The sequence below is a fragment of the Macrobrachium rosenbergii genome, chromosome 25 (genome assembly GCF_040412425.1).
Source record: "Macrobrachium rosenbergii isolate ZJJX-2024 chromosome 25, ASM4041242v1, whole genome shotgun sequence".
Taxonomy (NCBI): Eukaryota; Metazoa; Arthropoda; class Malacostraca; order Decapoda; family Palaemonidae; genus Macrobrachium; species Macrobrachium rosenbergii.
Window position 1 is genome coordinate 10333251 of NC_089765.1, and position 20225 is coordinate 10353475.

At 37.4% G+C, this 20225-nt stretch overlaps 1 protein-coding gene across 1 annotated transcript in view; it reads left to right on the plus strand.

The window, feature by feature from the left end:
• Window positions 1-20225, plus strand: part of LOC136852165 (UBX domain-containing protein 1-like) — a 32727-nt gene that overhangs the window by 5060 nt on the left and 7442 nt on the right. Inside the window, exons 2-6 of the mRNA XM_067126606.1 lie at window positions 5473-5585; window positions 6400-6505; window positions 9536-9659; window positions 11688-11815; window positions 12823-12873. Of these exons, the coding sequence (XP_066982707.1) occupies window positions 5473-5585; window positions 6400-6505; window positions 9536-9659; window positions 11688-11815; window positions 12823-12873 (522 nt within the window). The remainder of the gene's footprint in view (window positions 1-5472; window positions 5586-6399; window positions 6506-9535; window positions 9660-11687; window positions 11816-12822; window positions 12874-20225) is intronic.

A 20225-nucleotide genomic window follows, 5' to 3' on the forward strand; every position in this document is an offset into this window, starting at 1 on the left:
GGATAGCCTGCGTTCAAGCCCGAGTGTGCACGATTACTCTTTGAGTCAGCCCTCGCCCACATTCGCGCGAGCGAGCCTGCTTACCTGGGGATAGCTTCTTTGCATGTTTGCGTGATTATGTTCGCTCTCTCAGACCTGTATGGCTGTCATCAACATGGCCTTACACACCCGCAGGGTCTTTGGCTTCCGGCAGGTATCATAAGGGTGGTACATTCTCTTACCTGTTCTCCTACCTCTTCGGAGTCTTCGAGGCCCCGGGTATCAGACAGTTTTGGAAACATTTGCACTTCCATCCTTTCTCAACCACAGTAACATATTCAGTAAACCCCCCGGATTCGCATTCTCACAATTCACGGACTCAGCAATTTGCAGGATTTTTTGTGGAACTTATCTAAAAATTATTTACGGGAAAACTTGCCCATTTGTGGGTTTTTCTGTGGTACATATCTATAAAAATAATAGCGGATTTTTCCATTTTCCTGTAGAGCGATATTCTGTATTTTCATATTAACTGTACATTAAATAATGATTTACAGTAATAATAATACTACAGTACATAATAGTAATAAGATTAATAATAAAACACATAATACTATACTATACACTGGGTACTACCTGTAATAGTAATAATACATAATAATAATATGATTAAATCATACAGGTACTGACTGGTGGTGAATGTTGATTATATATGATGATGAATTAGCTGTGCAGTTCGTTGAATGACGATGAAGATATGACTGCACAGCAAAGTAGAGAAGTTACACCTCCTCTGAGGGCGCTTCTTCACCTTCTTCGTCGTCATGTTAAGGTATTTGAACATGGCAATGATGGTGGTATGGCTGGCCTTCTTAAGAAATTTGCACAGACCATGAAATTCTTCAGAATCACGGTCCTTTGGTGGGATAGAGAGGGCAGCAAGGTCTTCTCCAATAAAGGCCATTGCAAGGTTTCTGCCGTCTTCATATTCCTCCTCGTTGAAGGCGATTGCACTTGAAGTCACGCCAAAACAAGCTGCTATTTCTCCGTGGCTTTTGCCGTCACGTAACATTACAGTAATGTCTGCCCTTTCCTCGGGTGTCATGATCTTCCTCTGGTGCTTAGGCTCTTTGCCAGAAGCCTTAGAAGGAGCAGGGCATTAGGAGCATCTTAGGGTAGATTGCAAAAAATATGCTTAGTCTGTAGTACAGGCAGTCCTCGGTTAATGGCGATCCGGTTTTATGGCGCTTGTCTAGCGACGAAAATCGCCGATTTCTGCTTATTGGCCACATGGGTATTGTGCACCCAATCGCACCCTAACAGAGGTGCCGATAACCGAAAATCGGCACTTTTCAGCACCAGTAAACCCGAAAATCGCCGAAAAAGCGCCGGAAATTGCAGATTTTCGGCTAGTGGTGATTTTCGGTTATCATCACACCCCCAGAACGGAACCCCCACCGATAACCGAGGACTGCCTGTACCCTACACAAAACATGCACAGTCGAGAGATAGCAGTAATCTGAGATGCTGGGTCATTTGCCGATTATTAGTAAACACGTACGTAGGCATGTACACATGGTATTAATGTGCATACGTATAACACTGATATCCTGCGCATACTGTACATTTTATTATATGTTTTGATGTAGGATGATTTTTAAATATTACGTATATAAAGTGTTTTAAGATGATAAGTAGTACATAAAGCATAAAATATGCAGGACGACAGGACTGGCAGGGAACGTATGTTTACGTATGTCTGTGGAGTGTACGTACTAAATACATTTTCGTGACTACAGTACTGTACTGTAAATACATTTTTTGTAATGAAAAAAAGATTTACTAATTTTCAAATATTACAGTACTGTATTATATTAATGTAAACACAGCAGAATTTCAATAAGATGTATTTTCTTTTATTAAAAGGTGTTTTACCCAAGCCAGGATCTGCCGAGAAAGAAAATACTTCATGGGGTGCTGTTAAGTTAAGTATATCTATGCCCAGGCACAATGATACTCAACATGTTATTGGCTGTCATCTGCAAAGCAGCCAATCCAGGAGGGCCATTCATTTTCCTTGGCTCATTGGCTGTACACTTGGCGTTGATTGGATCATCGCGTCTCGGCCAGTTCTCTGCATAGCATGTAGCATCTTCTGATCAGAAGTAATCTCGGATCTTTTTGTGTTGGTCTTAATCGTTGTGTATCAGTGCTAATCGTGCCCTAAAATGCCTCCTAAAAAATGCCCTGCTCCCTCTAAGGCTTCTGATAGAGCCTAAATGCAAGAAGGCAGTCATGAAGCTCAATGAGAAGGTAAAACTTCTTGATATGTTGAAGGAAGGGAAAAGTTACGCCGATGTAGGCCGCCATTTTAGTGTTAATGAAAGTACGGTTAGGTACATAAAGAAGAAAGGGCTGAGATACGTATGAGCTGCTTCGGTAGTGCTAAGACAGTTTCAACAGCGAGGGATAAGACAATCGTTAAGATGTAATTTGCACTGGCGTTTTGGATAAAAAACTGCTGTAAGAAGAACATCCCCCTCAACTCCAACATCATCGTGAAAAAGCGCGAACTATACCAGTAGTACGTGACTGCTACGGAAGGCGACGATGTACAGGCACGGGAAGGCAGTGGCAGACAGGCACAGGAAGGCAGTGTCGAAGGGGAATTAGAATTCTTAGGCTTCGATGAACCCGCTCCAGAAGAAGAAGAAGAGTAGGATGAGGAAGAGCCCTGAGCAGGACCATCATCAGCTCCTCAAGGTTTCTAGGCCAGCAAGGGGTGGTTCCACCGGTTCCAGAAGATGTTCTACCTAAAGTCTGTTTCTGTGTGTGGGGAAGCAGCATCCGCAGATATGGAAGCCGCCAAGAAATATCGGGAGATCTTCAAGAAACTCATTAAGGAGAAGGGCTACCATCCAGAACAAATGTTCACTTTGGACAAGACTGGCCTGTTCTGGATAAAGATGCTGTCCCGGACATACCTCATGAAGGACGAAGCCAAAGCCTCCGGATTTAAGGCTCTATGTGTGGGAATGTGGCTAGCTTCATGTTGAAACCAGGCTTTCTTTACAAGGCTGCAAACCCCAGGGCCCTCAAGGATAAGAACAAGGCATTGCTGCTTGTGTTCTGGATGCATAACCCCAAGGCCTGGATCACCAAAGTCCTTATGGGTCAATGTTCCATCAAAGCTTCATCCCTTAAGTTAGGCAATACCTGAGTGACTTGGGCATGGAGTTCAAGATGTTGCTAATTATGGATAATGCTGGTGGCCACCCTCTGGATCTTTATTACCAGGGAGTCCAGCTGGAGTTCCTTCCTCCCAACACCACCTCTCTCCTCCAGCTTATGGACCAGGGCATGATCCGTGCCGTCAAGGCACTCGACACCCAGAATTCTCTCCAGCACCTTGTGAATGCAATGGACGCTGGCAGTAAATGTACGCTGAAGGATTATTGACGTAAATTCACGATTGCCACATGTCTGTCTGTCATCGACCAATCACTGAAGGAAATGAAGGAGATCCTGAATGCGTGCTGGAACAAGTTGTGGCCGCAGAGTGTTCACGATTATAAGTGCTTCTCTCCTGAAGAAATTCAATATTCGGCCATTGGTAAGGCAGTCCAGTTGGTGAAGATTCTAGGTGGAGAAAGCTTCGAGGACATCACCAAGGATGAAGTTGGCACCCTCAATGATGCCCACTCTGACCCCCTGACAGACCAGGATTTGGAAGAGCTGACGAAGTCTGCCAGCGAGGAAGAAGACACGCCAGGTTCAGGGGAGGAGGAAGAGGATGAGGGCCTGACTTTGGAACGTCTGTCCCAAATTAAGAGGGCAGTTAAGGAGGCGCAGATGGTTTCAACTTGGGATCCTTATATGGAACGCTCCTTAAAGTTTTCAGATATCCTTGATTCGGCATAGGAGCCTCATGATCAAGCCCTCATCAGCTTGAAGAAGCAGTGACAGCGGCTGCCTATCACTATGTTCATTAAACATACGAAGAAGGACCCCCTCCCCCCCAAGCCTCCCTAAACCCCTGAAGAAGTGCCTCCCCAAATGCCTGAAGTAGTGCCTCCCCAAGCACCTGAAGAAGTGCGTTTCGAAACCCCTGACGAAGCGCCTCCTGAAGGTGAAGAGGCGCCCCCAGAGGAGATGTAACTCCTCTGCTTTGCTGCGCAGTCGTATCTTCATCGTCATTCATCGGACTGCACAGCTAATTCACTATCATCATCTTTAATCAGTATCCATCACTGGTGAGTACCCGTATGATTTACGTAATCTTAATACAGTATGTATATAGTGTTAAATTTTTTTAATGTGCATATGTATTTTTGTTCTCTCTCTCTCTCTCTCTCTCTCTCTCTCTCTCTCTCTCTCTCTCTCTCTCTCTCTCTCTCTCTCTCTCTCTCTCTCGTGAATTACCAATGTTTCCCTTGTAAAAGAAAACGGGATGGCTTGAGTAGTAACTATGCAGATGTGCATGCCTGAATACGTAGGGGGACTGGATTATTTTCACATGTAGCTGTAAGCCATACAGTATGTACGTATATTTTTAAGTGTAAAATCTTTAAAATTACTTTGAATGATGTTAATAATATAATTTCAACGATTAATACAGTAATAGGATAATAGTTTAAGGTATATTTGATGTAGGATGATATTTTTAGTTATACATTTGGTGTTTGAACTTTCAAGATAGGCAATTATAGGTGTTTTTAGGGGTGTGTCTTAAGTATTCGTGGATTTTAACTGTTCGCGGCGGAGTCTGGTACACATCCCCCGCGAATATGGGCATTTTACTACAAAGCCATATCGTAAGATTGGTTGTGATTCCTAGTACTGTATTGCCCAGAGAAAATTGAAACAATGCTTACCAGTCTTTTGTTATTTGTATGAAAGAGACATCCTAAACCAGATTGGTATTCAGTCAGAAAGTGCACAAGATGAGTCTAATCTCCATAAAGGGGAATCTCTCTGTTTGTGAGGGTGTATATAAATTTATTTTAATTTCATTTACATTCACAGTTAGGTATTAGGTTGAGAATTAATTACACATGATTTTACATAATTTTAATAAAATTAACTGTGAAGCATTGCAATTTTACTCCTGATATGTACACTTGGATTGCATAATTTATTTGGAAGGCAATATATAATTGATGGTATGGAGGGTCCATAAACCCATAGATTTTCTTATACTGGATGTCTGTCTGTAGCCTTTATGCTCCCTGGGGACTGTAGTTCCTATTGGGCCTAGCAAATCTTTTGATTGAAGGTTATTAGTTAACGCATAGTAACTATAATGTGCAGAATTTTACTGAACTTTGCAATTTTCTGAGTGGAGATATTACCAGCTCTATTTCGATGAGTAAATAAACTGGTTAGAGTATTTTCAGGTAATCATTTCTCTTTGTAAACAGACTGTTCATTGGAGTCTGAGTACTATATTTTCCATTTTTATGATTGCTTGTTAAGTCCCACTTTTATTTTCAGAAAAAAGGCCCTATCAGTTGTGGGAGGGGACAAAATTGAACAAGCTATGGAATGGCTCTTAGCTCACGCTGATGATCCCAGCATTAATGATCCACCACCTCCATCAAAATCAGGTAAGGATTTAAGTGTATGGCATTGACAGGATTATGAATTTTTAATTATCCATGTAATGATTAGTTTTCTTGAGACAAAGTCTTTGTGATTGCTGTAAGAAAGTGTTAGGGAAAAATTGAAAATAATATAAATAAGATGATGGACACTTGGCCACCTGGAAAACAGGGGAAGTGTTCCCAGAGGCATTATATGTAATTATGTTTGTATTGCTCTGATCAGTTGTATTCCGAGATGTATAATATATACAGTAATCATATAAGAGTTGAGAGGGTATCCATAGTACTGAGTCATCAAGTGAGCCAGATTTTCTAAAAAGTTAGGCATCTTGAGAAGGCCACTTAATATATCTGTTAATTTTGGTCCAGTTCTGTTAAGGTGCTCCAAAGGTATCCAGGTAACTTTGTATGTGTGTCAGGAGGACATACCAAAGATGACTAAACAAATTTAGATGAAACTTGGTAGATAATTGCATTAGGTGACCCCCAGGGAAAACATAGTTCAGATTGATTTGGTTTCCTCAATTGATTATGTAAGTTTGTTACTGATCCCTTGTCTTGAAAAGGTCATGTAATGAATGTACATACAAGTACCATGATTCACCGAATTTTCTTTACTAATTGTAATGATGTTCTACTAACAACAATCACACATACAGAAAGATAGGTGGAAACATCACCTCTTTTTAACTTTGTTCCTTTGGTTAGAAAGTCATAGGATGAGAAGTATATACGTACTGTATATTTAATTTATTAAAGGAAACTTTTATTTTATCAAACATCTTACCGTTATATATAAAGTTTACTGTTTATTTAGACACAGAGTCGGCTTCAGATGGTAAGATGGAGACTGGTGAGGCAGGAAGTGGTGAAACCAATGAAGGTGATGAAGAAGAAGCAGCCAGATCAATAAAATGTGATGAGTAAGACTATGCATATTTTATTTTTATGTACTGGTGCAGAAAACTCTGTCACTATTCCTCTAGTTTTGTAAATGTCTTCTGTTTGAGCTGTCATGCAAGTTAACAACCTATTACAGTACTGTACTTTTATTTAATGATCACCATTAAATTGAGAATTAAATTGCTGCCTATAACAAGCAAAATGGTAGTTTAAAGGTGGAAGAAAAAAATTTGACTTCCAACTGTCGTGTTTTTGGTTTCATTTATTATTATTAATCTTTACTCAGTATTTTGCTGTGTATATTTGAAGTGCTTCATCAGTAGTCACTTCATATGACATTTGCTGGTTGGTGGAAAAGATATGACATTACTGGCTGATGGAAAAGATTTTGCACCACTGTTTACAACTTCAGATATTCTTGGCCTTCCCAAGTACTGGCTCCCTTGCTGTTCAGAAGAGGGTTTAAGGGTCAATAGCAGGGATCTTATGTCTGCTGGACAGCTCTTCGTGGGCAGTCTCTTCTGGCCTTGAATCCTTGCTTTTGGCTCAACAAAAAATCAGTGCTATTCTTTTTCTTTTTCTCATTGTTATTCCCTCTCATTCTATATGTATTAGCTCTCGCCCAGCTTATTGTAACCTCTCTACTTACTACTTCTTAGTTCAGTGGTGGGGTCATCCCCCAGTTGCACCTTTGATTTGTGCCGTACTTTCATAATTTAATTTACATCTCTTAATGTTGCTCTCCAACCCAATCCAGCAGAATTCAATGTCTTGATTAATGAAGGTTATTGAGATCATGTTTAGTAAAGTTGTGATTAAGTGTTGGTCAAAATAATCAACTACAATGGTAACATTTAAACTCGAAATAAAAACTGATGGTGAATCATCTGAGGGTCCAGTCTGTGGTTTTCAGGGATGGGTTGATTTTGGAGCTAAGTTTCTGCCATTTTTTACACTTTCCCCACCATCATAAACAGAGTGGGGATCAATGTGTTCTTGTAATAGTCTCAGTCCCAACAACCAATTAGTCAAAACCTACTCCAAACCACCTAATTTATGATTTCTTAGTAGTAGACAATTGGGAATAGTTCACTTTTTAATCATGAGTTCCTTAAATTTAATCATTTAGGTATGATAAAATGTCTTTTCAAACAATTTATAATATTTTCCTAAGTTTAAAATGTAAGATACATTACCCACATACTTCTAATTAACGAATTACAGTCAGTAATCCCAGGAGAATTAAATGGTTACTGAACTGTTAAATCACTGGTAGCAGATGTCCCCTTATGGTCAGGATCAAGGAGAAAATGTTCTCTGAAAGAAAAGCAGAAATTATAACAGACTGTGTGCAGCCATGTCTTTATGAGCCAGCTTTAAAGACGTTTTCAACTTCTTCCCTGGAAGATAGGAATTTGGAGGACTCCGATACATTTGAAATACATAGAGAAATTGTTAATTGTCTTGCAAGAAATTAGGTAGTGGTACTTTTTTTTGGTAGAAGTAATTTGCTACCAGAAAGCGAAATATTACAAAAATTGGAGAAATTAGAGATAGAAAAAATGAAATGTATACACCTAAGTTATAGTAAATTTATGGCGTAATGTTTTCAAGAGAAGGAAAATGGAGTACTAAGTCCTAAATTTTTTACTTCAGTAATTGCTTTAAATAATACCATCCCATTAAAGGTGCCTTCACTGCTAAAAGTAGGGGCAACAATACACACTAGTAATTTTTACGTGTTGTAATTTGTCACACTTATTTGACATATGGACATTTGATGAATAGCCCTTAGTCTGCTAGTAGGAGTGGGTAAAGTATTTTCCTGAACCAAGGAAAGAGCAATCTCTCAGGCTCTTTGTTTTAAATCCTGGGTTTTAGTATATTGGGGAGCCTGAAGATAGATACATACAGTGGACCCCCTCTATTTGCTGTTCGGATTGCATGTACATTCTCTGTATACATGTACATTTTGGCAGAAAAATTCCTGTCTGCAGCATCTCTCGCAGAGAAATATTCACAAATTACAGTAGTTTCATATCATTTTTGTGACGAAATGCATTTTTTGTGATAAAACTAATCAAATATTCAGGTATAAGCATTTTTAGAGGGTTGTTTTGGTATTTTGACCTGTCAAAATAGGCAGTTATAGGCATTTTTAGAGGGGCTTTAAGCATTCAACCATATATTTTATAGGAGCGTACCTTTATATTGTAAAGGTATTTATTTTTAGGGACTTGTTTTATAGGGCTTTTGAACCCAGGCACAGGGGTCCCCTCACGCCCCCTCTATTTCATTGTAGCTGAATTGAAGCGGTTTTCTCTGCAAGGCTGTTCTTTGCTGCACATGTACGAGAGTCTTGCCCCCTGAAAGGAATCCAAGCGGCAGTAAGATCCACAAAGGATTCCAGGTCAGGTATGAATGTTTTGGGTTTCATGCAAGAAGCCCTTTAGCTCGACTGGCTGAGCGGATTTGGTCTTGCTGCACTACCCACCATCCTATTCTCAAAGTGGGAATCAGCTAACTTTAACAGTAGGTAAGATTCATCCCAAACAATATAAATTTTCATAATGAAATTTATTATTTGGATACTTGCCTACTGTTAAAGGAGACCCAACCCAGCCTCCCCACAACTTAGTGGGCCGTCAAGGAGAATTCTGACAAGAGCTTAAACATTTGAAACACCTGGCGGAGAACAGGTGAACTAGACAGTCATCCAGGCAGCCATTCGATCTTTTGTTTGAATGCTGACTCGCCTGTTGGCGCGGAGATGTAAGCTAACTTTAGCAGTAGGTAAGTATCCAAATGATAAATTTTACTATGAAAATTTATATTAAAAAAAGACAAACCCTTTGAGTCAGCTCAGTGAAAACTTAATAAAGTACTTAGTGGTTTGGTTAAACTGCTGAATAATAATAATAATAATAATAATAATAATAATAGTAATAAAATACACTGGATGTATTTGTTTATGTGTTACATTCAAGACCATGTTAGCATGCTACATTTGATCACCCATATCTCATGTTTGTTTAACCACTGCTTTGCAGTTGCGGAAAACTCTTTCAAACTTCTGCAGAGGTTGAGTATCATGCTGTAAAATCAGGGCATGAAAACTTTTCTGAGTCCACTGAAGAGAAGAAGGCCTTGACTGAGGAAGAAAAGCTACAAAAGGTATGTATGGAAGAAGTGGCTTTATGCATGCATGTTATTGCATTTCCTTATAATACAAATAATAAGATAAGAGTCACTGCATTGCAGGGATTTTTAGTGATGCATGTACAGGCAGTCCCCGGTTTATGACAGGGGTTCCGTTTTTACACCGCGTCGTAAACCGGAAATCATCGTAAACCGAAAAATCGTAAGAAATCATAAGAAAACCTTACTTTTAATGCTTTGGGTGCATTTTCATATAAACGATGTAAACTGCATTTTATTGTACAGGCGAAGTCCCCCGATGAGTTTTTCATCAAAAAACCTCCAAATTATGATTATTCTGCGCTTTTGTAAGCTACATTTTTATTGAGTTTTCATTTTATGATTATTCTGCCGTTTTGGGCCACTTATTCTTCCGTCGGATCGTACGTACAACACGTCAGTAACCCCAGAACATGCTTAAATAAACTGAAAATAATTTCTGATGAATATATTTGAAAAGCGTCGTAACCTCGGAATGTTGTAAGCCGGACCTGTCGTAAACCGGGGACTGCCTGTACAGTAATGCAATAAGTGCACTAAATCTGATTATGGATATGAACAGCATGTTTCGTCACAAACACTTTAGTATACATAGCCATATTGTGTGCTCAAGCTTACCTCCATAGAAAAAGAAGTCCATTCACTCCCACTGACACGGCTCAGAGTCATTTTACCACAAAAATTTGGTTTTCTATGCTTCCCATCTGTAATATTCTCATACTCCATGATCATTTTTATTTGTTTATATATCGGTAATGAATTTCACTTGGTGGTGTGTTAATGAGTTTTTTTTTTTATAAAGATAGCAGCGTAGTGTTTAGTGAACATTTTCACTGCTACATGTACAGTACATAAGAATGACACACAGACTAAAACTAATGATTGTACAAAATTCATCTCTCTCTCTCTCTCTCTCTTATGTAATAAACTCAAGAAACTGTATAAAAAAAAATCAATACAGCAGAAACATTATAGGTGTCAGAAAGAACCAGTCTTCATGCAACATTTCCTCTAACCCTGGTCCATGCCATCAGGCAAATCCTGCATGGGGCTCTAGCTGTCGTAGGTAGTGCAGATGAAACAAGGTGAGCTCAACGTCTCACAACAAGTGGAGACAGCTATGGGGACTTCCATGATACTAGTGATCTGCACATTAAATACCATACTGGAAAACCAGAGGCACTCGGTTTGTGGCGGATTTGAACACAACAAATTTAATTTGGCTGAAAAATTAATAAATTACTCAGGTTATACAAACGGCACAGTTATGATTTGTATCTTAATAGTAGGATACTGCTACCAGTCACAACTGATATGAAATAAAAGGTATACTATATAAATTTACTGATATATACCATTACTGAAGTAAGCACACACAAAAAAGTGGTAAGCAAAGACTAGCTCTTACTTAGGGTTTTACACAAAATTAACACAAATACACAAAATAACTACAAATTGGTAAATGGGGTAGAGGCTAAAAGGTAAAGGTAAATGTTAATCTGTTACAGAAAACAGGAGTAGGTAAGGAAAGAACTTCGTTCATTTTTCAAACACTAAGGAACCTAAAAGACACCTGGACTTAGAGTTAGCAAAACTTACCAAAATGGCACTGACTAGCATATCGATAAGATGTCTAAATTTTGACCACATTATGAAGTGAAGTTGGTGTGTTTATCATCTTTGTCAGGATGTGGCTGGAACTAATAAATTTCAAAAATATTTTAGTATTACAGTTACTGCTGTGCTTAGAATTTTAGTGGTGTTTTCATACTGTATTATCTGCAAGTTTTTATCCTTTACTTCAGATGAGTGAGAATTTATATCTCTCAAATATTTTATGCCAACTGTCATGCTGATAAGTATATTTGTTAGAATGTTCAGAAGGTTATGTAGCCACTTAAACTATTTTTTGAAGAACAAATGTGATCATTTTGAGATTGACATTGACTATACAGTACTGTGAAGAGAATAAGAAATTTGTTCATGAGTTACATACTTTCTCAGAAAATGGAATTGGCAGAAAAGATAAAGCAGCGCAGGAAAGAAAGGGAAGCAGAAGAAGAAAAGGAAGCTAGAGAACGAGAGAGGAAAAGGATTCAGATGGGTCAAGCCATGGCAGAGAGAAAGCGGGTGTAAGTTGAAATTGTTCATACTTGATCATGAGTCTGATTAAAGACGAAATAAATCCTGCTAGTTTAAAAGCGACAATAAGTTACTGTTCTTGTAAAAATATTGATTTCATAGTATCAGAGATTTTCCAAAACAGCTTTGTGTATTTACAAACTACTGTCTTACAAATAACTTATTTCTATAAAAACTACCAAACTTTCCTGTAGCTATAACTTTACTGGCATGGTAAAGAAAGAAATTCACAGGTATACCTGGTTATGTTGGTAGGTTGTCCATTTTCTACCCTCTTACTTGCAGGTGGCTCAAATGAGTTTCCATCTTTCCAGTTATCCATTACTTTGCAGCCATTGTGAGAGGTTCTCTTCTCAGAGTGGGTCTGTTCGAAGGAATTTCACACCGATGATTTGTGATTGTGTTGCTTGTGACAAAATCATCATCTGAGAGTTCATTTAGGATATGAGGAGCAAAGGATTGCTCAAATAGATTTTGTCTAAGTTAAAGTATGATAGCCATTCCAATTTTGAGGTTTGTATAGGCCAGACTTGTGATTTAGAAAACAGATGTAAGGAGTGAGGGTTGGGTTATGGCAAAAATTAATGGTTTGGTTAAACATAAGAAGAAATCGAGTCAAGACAGGGAGGGAAAATGTAGAATGTTAGCCTAGATGAGGATAGGTTAACTGAGGATCCCATACCAGCTAACCCTCCCTGATCCTGTTCCTTCTGCTTCTACCAGTCAGCCTCCTCCTCATGACTCCCCTGGGACTCAAGCTACTTTAACTAAGGATATAGATATATTTAAGAGATGGAGAACCCCAGTGACAACAGTTCCCCCCCATAATATGTTGAATAATTCACATTCCTCTTTGTGGCTGAATGTGAGAAAGCCCTCCAATGGTCAGGTGGATTCTGCAAGACTTGTATGAATGAAAAAATGGTGTAGACAAGCGAGAGGAGTCAGCCAAGGACAGGTCATGCCCTCTCTTACATTGTTCCTTGTCTCATTCCAGCTCAACTACTCAAGGGGAAGAGGTTAAGACAAAATGCTTCCCCAAAAAGAGGTTAGTTGAAATAAAAAGTCTCATGATAAGGCAGTCCCCGGTTTACGACGGGGGTTCCGTTCTTACGCAGCGTCGTAAGCCGAAAATCGTAAATTGAAAATTTGTCGAAAATCGTGAAAAATCCTAAGAAAACCTTACTTTTAATGCTCTGGATGTATTGGAAATGATGTAAACTGCATTTTAATTGAATTTTTCATCAAAAAAACCTCCAAATTTTTTTCATTCTGCCATTTTGGAGCCATATTTCCTCCGTCGGATCGGCGTATGACGTGTCGTAACCCTGGAGCATGCGTCGTAAACCGGGGAAATAATTTCTGATGAATATATGTGAAAAGTGTTCGTAACCTCGGAATGTCGTAAGCTGGACCCATCGTAAACCAGGGACTGCCTGTATTTCAAATTCACCTTGGATTCATACATAGTGGGCCTGAACGTGACTATGAAAATTGATATACAGGTAGTGCTCGAGTTACGATAATTCGACTTACGATAATTCGCTATTTATGGGGGTTAGCACATAATATTGATACGACAATATTTTGAGAAAATACATATTTTTAAATTTTGTGGCGATCTGGGCGGCAACAACGTACAATCAGGCAGCATACGATTATGCGTCACGTTGGCCAGAGGCTGGAATAGTACATTAATTCAATGAGCTGACTCACTTGCTCTCATTGTGTCAAAAGTTAAAATAGGTCAGTGTTCATTGCAATTTTTTGTGCGTTTGTAAAAATACAGGTAGCCGACTTCCGACGGCATTAGGTTCTGACAGAGCAGTCGGAAGTCGATCTCGTCAAGTCGACCAACCACATATGTACATGTATTCTGTACCTACCGTATTATCCATCATATATCCTAAGTATGACCATATACATTTTATATTATCCAAAAAAATGCATGTATAGTACCTATTTTACGTTTAGCATATGAAATCTTATCATGCTTGAACTCCTTGATTAATACTGCTTTTATTACTGTATTTAACATTTTTATTGTAGGCATTCAAACCATCTGTCTGGTCTGTTTACATTTTCTTATCCATCATTTGCATTGCCAATCGGCTACACGTATGACGAATTTACTTTTGTTTATTTATAGGTTTGAATTAAATACATACCGTATTGACGGATTATAAGACACACTTTAAAAAAAAAAATAGCCTAAAAATCCCCCCATCATCCTATGTATAATGTGGGCTCAAAATTTAAAATTTGGGCGAAATTATACATGAAACGTCACGTAGATGTTGTAGCCTAGTGTAAAATTCGGTGTTATCCTAATAACCTATTAAAACAAAGTTTATTATAATTATTTATCATTATCACACTTACCATCACCGCAATTACTGCTAGTATTATAATCAATATCTCACGTTGTTATTATCGATATTTTCATTAAAATGTTGATATCATTATCGTTGTCTCACAGCGGATCGTGATTCCACATTTATAGATATAAACAGTACGCAGTTGCCACCTATTGGTGATTATCTCGAGAGCTTTACGGAATAACAAGGCTTGTTCAGTTGGTAGTTATACCCTGCTAACATTCTCTTTACGCATAACAACATGGCTTGATCAATTGGTGGTTGACAGTTCCTGCTACCATTCTCTTTAGGCATAATAACAAGGCTTCGTTGAGTTGATACTTCGTAACTCGTGCTAGCATTCTCTTTTAAGAATAATAACATGGCTTTGTTCAGTTGCTCATGAGACTCGAGCTGTTACATAGGAAACATTTTTATTTATTGAATTTTACCCTTGATTGCATACTTTATAATATATAATGGATATATATAACATATATTACCGTAGGTAACATCTTTATTAATGTTTTTGTTGATTCTGGCGGTAAGAAACAATGTTTACAAATGAATGTGTTGATCTATTGGTAAACCTGTGAGTAGCTTTCAGCAGCAGACGAAACATTCGATCGTAGTAAATGGCTGATTGTATAATACATATTTTGATAAATATAAATATGGTAAATAACTTATTAATGTTTTGTTATGATTCTGTTGGTAGAAACAATATGCATATGATAACCTAATACTACAGTTTTACTTACAAAATCATATGAGCATAGGCTAGAAACCTTATTTTTTCCCTCAGTGTCCTGCTGGTAGGAATTGGGTCCGTCTATGCAGACATGCGTATTATAAGCCATCAAATACGGTAATTTGTTATTACCTTTGACGTTATTTGCAAAAAAATAAATGCAAATACATTACAAAAAATGAATCTTTTACCATTTTCGATATGAAACTGCGAAGCTTAGCATCTCGGAAAGATACTGCGTGTGGAAAAAATATCGCTGTCGACGTATTTTAGCAAAATATAAAATTAAATATATATATATTATATTGTCGTAGCAAATCGTAAAAGTCGGTTATCGTAGAAATCGCAGCATAGGTCGTAAGTCGCACGACTACCTGTACAGGTAGTGCATGGTGACGATAATTTGAGTTTACGATGGAGTTAACAATGTGCGATGCGACAATATTTAGAAATGTTTTAAAATTTCGAAGTGGTACAGAGCAACAGCGTACACTATAAAGTTGCCCCGTGGGAATCAGGCAGCAAGAGAGACCAACACAATAGACCAACTTCTTTTCTCCATCTCTTTATTCCATCTTCTAGTTAAAAAAAGTAAAGAGAATGATAAAGTATTGTTAGTAACCTTATACTCTTGCGAAAATCGTACAGCCATAAACAACCAAACAGAGACTCTCTTGTTTTGCTAATAACCGAATCGGGATAACAACTGTTTTGCTTGTATTTCCAACCATCGCATGCGGTTAAAACAATTATCGTTAGTTATGTTAAAAATGATGTTAAATACTGATGTTTTACACTACATGTTTTTACCTATCTTATCTGCTTTGGGAGAAAAGATCGGCAAGGAAATATACTGCTTCAGTAAAATTTAAGCTGCAAGTTAAGTTGAAGCTGAGAAAAGAATGTTCAAACTGCTAATGACTATAAATTTATTGTAACGGATGAAGCTTCGACAACAATAAAATTGGAAAGTATTTAATCAAAACTGGCATGAAACTCTGCTGTTTTCAGCATAAAAATAATTGGAAAAATCAAGAAAAAAGCGACGGAATCGATTTTTAAAAAACTACATCTATTAACGAAAAATGCATTAATTTCTAGGAAAGATATTTCGACTTAAAAACACTTCATATAACTTAAGAAAATATATATGTCCTTATAAATAAAGTATCTAAGTTCATTTAAATAACTAGAAGCAAAGATTAAATGCGTGAAATAAAGACCCTAATCGATTCCCATTTGATATTTGATGATAATGCAAAGCAATATAGAAAAAGGATACGTGTAGTAAAGCATAACTTTTTAAAGATCCATGAAAAGATCATTAGATTATTTTGGTATTTGTATTAATACAGTGTTGTGAAAAAAACAATATAATGTAGGCTAAGAGGCTACAGAAGTATATGATATACAAAAGTGCAGGCTAGGCCTTGTTTGTTATTCAGTTTCTCTTTATCGACTTATCATGTCAGTCTGCATTGAACCTGCAGTGCTGACACTAATAATTACTATACCATATATTATAAAGTATACTGTGTGTAGTGTAGGCTAGGCTACCATATATGTATAGATGGTACTTTAGATTACCCTAGTGTAGTTCAGGCATATTCGAGTTAACGATTTTTTTCAACAAACCATTAGGTTTTGGAACCTAACCCCATAAATAGAATACCTGTGTATGAGTTTTGTCTCCTTCTTCTGATGGGTCGGAAGTGTTCGTTCCTAGGCCCTGGTATAGTTAATGTTAAGGAGAACGTGCATGACTCATTTGTCAGTTTGTTGATTCTGAGTAGCAGAGGTAAGTCGATCAGTTTTGACAAATGTACAGCAGAGTGTCTGCCAATGAAAAGCACTAATTGAATTTGAATTTATGTAAGTGCCTATAGAAATGAATATGCTTAACTTAATGATTTGTCATATGAGATGGGTTGTAGTAGTAGTACGTAGGCGGGATTTGCCTTTGAAACAGCTCCCGTGCTCGTTTTATGCCTCTTGTTTTTTTTTCTTTAAGTTTTTTGTCTCTGTAATGCCATAAATTTTTTCTTTTTTCAATTTCCCCCTTCAGCAGATCTGTAAATAAAAATATATTAGCCATCAATTCCTCTTTATTTTCCTGATATGGCTGCTGCACAAATCTACATCTATTTCTAATCTCACTATATGCTGGGCAGTAGAAGAAGAAATGTTCGAAGTTTTCATTTTTGTCTTCACAGCACAAACATTTTGTATCTTCTGTTTTTAGACTGTTCCTATCATTTAGGTCTAGTGTGCCTAGGCTAGCCCTACTGATCAACATTGTTTTTTCAGTGTTATCATACCGGATTTCCTCTCTTATGTTTTCTTTGTATTTTCTGTAGGTTCTGAAGGTTGTCATGTCATTCATTTCTCTCTGCCATGCTTTTTGTTCCAATTATTTATCATTTCTTTTAACTGCTTTCCTTTAAACGATTCAATTTTACTTAAGTTTGTTTAATTCTTTCACATACTCTTTTATTTGCAGAATCCAAGGGGTTTTCTTATTTTCATATTGATCCATGGTTGTCTCATATAGAAGCCTATTTCCACCACTCTCAAGCGTGTGTTTCAGATAGAATAGCTTATTCTTCTCATCTGTTGAGTGGCAGGAAGAGGCCCCTATTTCGGATCTTAAAGCACAACTTGCTGTGTAACTTGGTGCTCTCAGAATTGTTCTATATACTTGGTTGTCTACTTTTTGTAGTTCATTTATGGTTTTCTCGTCGAGTTTCATGACTTCCATGGCGTACGTAAAAGATGGCATCGCTAATCGTTCCCAATACCGTTTTCCTATTTTTACCCTGCTACAGCTTTTACTGATGATTGCATTAGCCATATTTGTCATCTGATTTTGCTTTAATTTGGGCCCCTCTTTATCTGTCCTCTGAAGCTTTTGTCGTTCATGTTGCTGCTCATTACACCCGGGCGTCTTATCTGCTTAACCGTTTTTTTTCTTCCATGTGCTGCATATTTTCTACATTTTTAATACTGTACCAGCCGTTGAATATCAATATACTGCTTTTGTCTTTGTTTATATTTGGGCCACATTTGCTTTCTGTTTCCATAAAGGTTTGTATTGCTCTTGTTATTTCTTCAAGGGTGTGTCCTAGGATTAATCCATTGTCTGCATATAATAGTGCCACTATCCTTATATCTTCATTTCTGAAACCTTTCGTTGTACTTTGTAATTTTTCGATTGTCAAGTAAGTTATTAGCAGAAAGAATATGGTTGAGTCATTGCACCCCTGCCTTATTCCATTTGTTATATTTAGCTCTTTTTCTACATTGTTGAGGCATAGACTTGTGTCGTTTGTATATATCTTTGCCACTGCATTTATTACATCTACATGTAGCCTATATTTCATCGTGACCTCTTTAAGCTTTTTTCTGTTAATTAAATCAAATGCTTTTTGAAAGTATTGATACCACAAATGATGGGTCTCTTCTTCTGTACGTTTCTTGTATGCAGTATTCTAAGATATACAAGTTATCAATTCCTCTTCTTTGTGTAATAAAGCTTAATTGCAGTTCATGCGTTTTCCCTATATATATGCTTTTCTATTTTGGTTTTCAGGGTCCCCATGAAAATTTTATATGACACATTAGTTAATGCAATTGGCCTAAGATCATTGACTGTGGGGTGTTGTTTCTTGGGTGTAAGTGTTGTTTTTTTACTTAAGCCAGGTGTTCTGTCTTTTCCTGCCTTTCATTATGTTGTTTAAACATTGTGCCAATTCCCTTTTAAGGTTGGTGCTTTGTAAGAACAGTTTGAACAGAACTGGTTGTGCCAATTTTTTTAGGTTGGTGCTTTGTAAGAACAGTTTGAACAGAACTGGTTGTGCCAATTCCCTTTTAAGGTTGGTGCTTTGTAAGAACAGTTTGAACAGAAGTGGTTTCATCCCATCTGGTCTTGGTACTTTATTTGGTTTCATTTACTCAAGTTGATTTTTCAGATCTTCTTCAGTTATATTGACTTCTTCCATGGGTTTAATTTCTGTTGTTAGATCGTACACTACATCCATGTGTTCTTTTAATGATGTATATGCTGTCATAATCTTGCCATTGGCCTTTGCATGTCACTTCCATGTTGTGTTTATACTACTCTCTTTTGCTCTCATTCCATATCTCTCTTATTTTGCTTTCTTCTTTTTGGTATAATGTTTTCGAGAACTTTACAAGTTCTTTCACTAGGGTTTCTTCCTTCATGTCTTGCTTATTTTCGTCGTATATTGTGATCCATCCTTTGTCTGAGGTGATCTTACCTCTCAGCATGTCTGAGTATTCCCAGGTTTTCCTGTGTCTGTTTTTGTCATTCTTTATCTCTTTCCTAACCTTTTCTTCATATTCTTCATATGCTTTCTTTACTATTATCTGTACTTTTTGTTTTTGTCTATAATATGCTTCGTCATAGTACAGTTGACCCCCAATATTCAAGGGGATGTGTACCCACTACCCCCCCTGCGAATAGCTCAAATCCGCAAATACTGAAAATCCCTCTAAAAACGCATATAACTGCCTATTTTGATAGTTCAAAACACCAAAAAACCCTCTTAAAAATGCTAATACCTGGATGTTTTAATAAACATTTCCCAAGGAGAGACAGGTCTCCAAAATCCTTGAAAGACTCACAATTCTGTGTTTTTTATGTGATTGAAAAAAGGTAGATCAGACATGTATCCAAAGAGTGAGTTTGTAATGAAGAATGACACTTGGATCCCTGCACATGTTGGAAGGCTAGATCAAATTTGCAGTGTATGTGACGCTTGATATAATGAATAAATAGTAGGAATTGTAGAATGGAGAACCAGTTAACAAATTAAAACGGTTTACCCATAATAGATTTGCTACAGTTAGTATTAGAACTGATGATATCCTATATTAGAATAGGGCACATTTGTTTAATGCACAGTTACTTAATGTACCCAGCCATGTCCCGTCTGTGAACTACTCAAAATGCACTCTGTTGTTTATAGACCATGCTTATTTTCAAAATAGCACTGCATTCCCAGGCCAAATGTACAGTCTGACTTAGAGACCATTTAAAACTTGTGATCATTTTCCCACCATAAGATTCTTAAAGGGAAATTGCATTTTGAAATATAACGAACCTGGCCTTCTGCAGATGATGCTCTCAAGTTTTACGGTTTTCCTCTGTGAACCTATAATTTTGAAATTCGATAATGAAAATGGCCCCGATGAAAATTGATGTTACGATGTGAGGTAGCATTAAAGGAAGTAATTCTTTTTAAAACAGTATTTGTTAAAAGTTTTGTTACT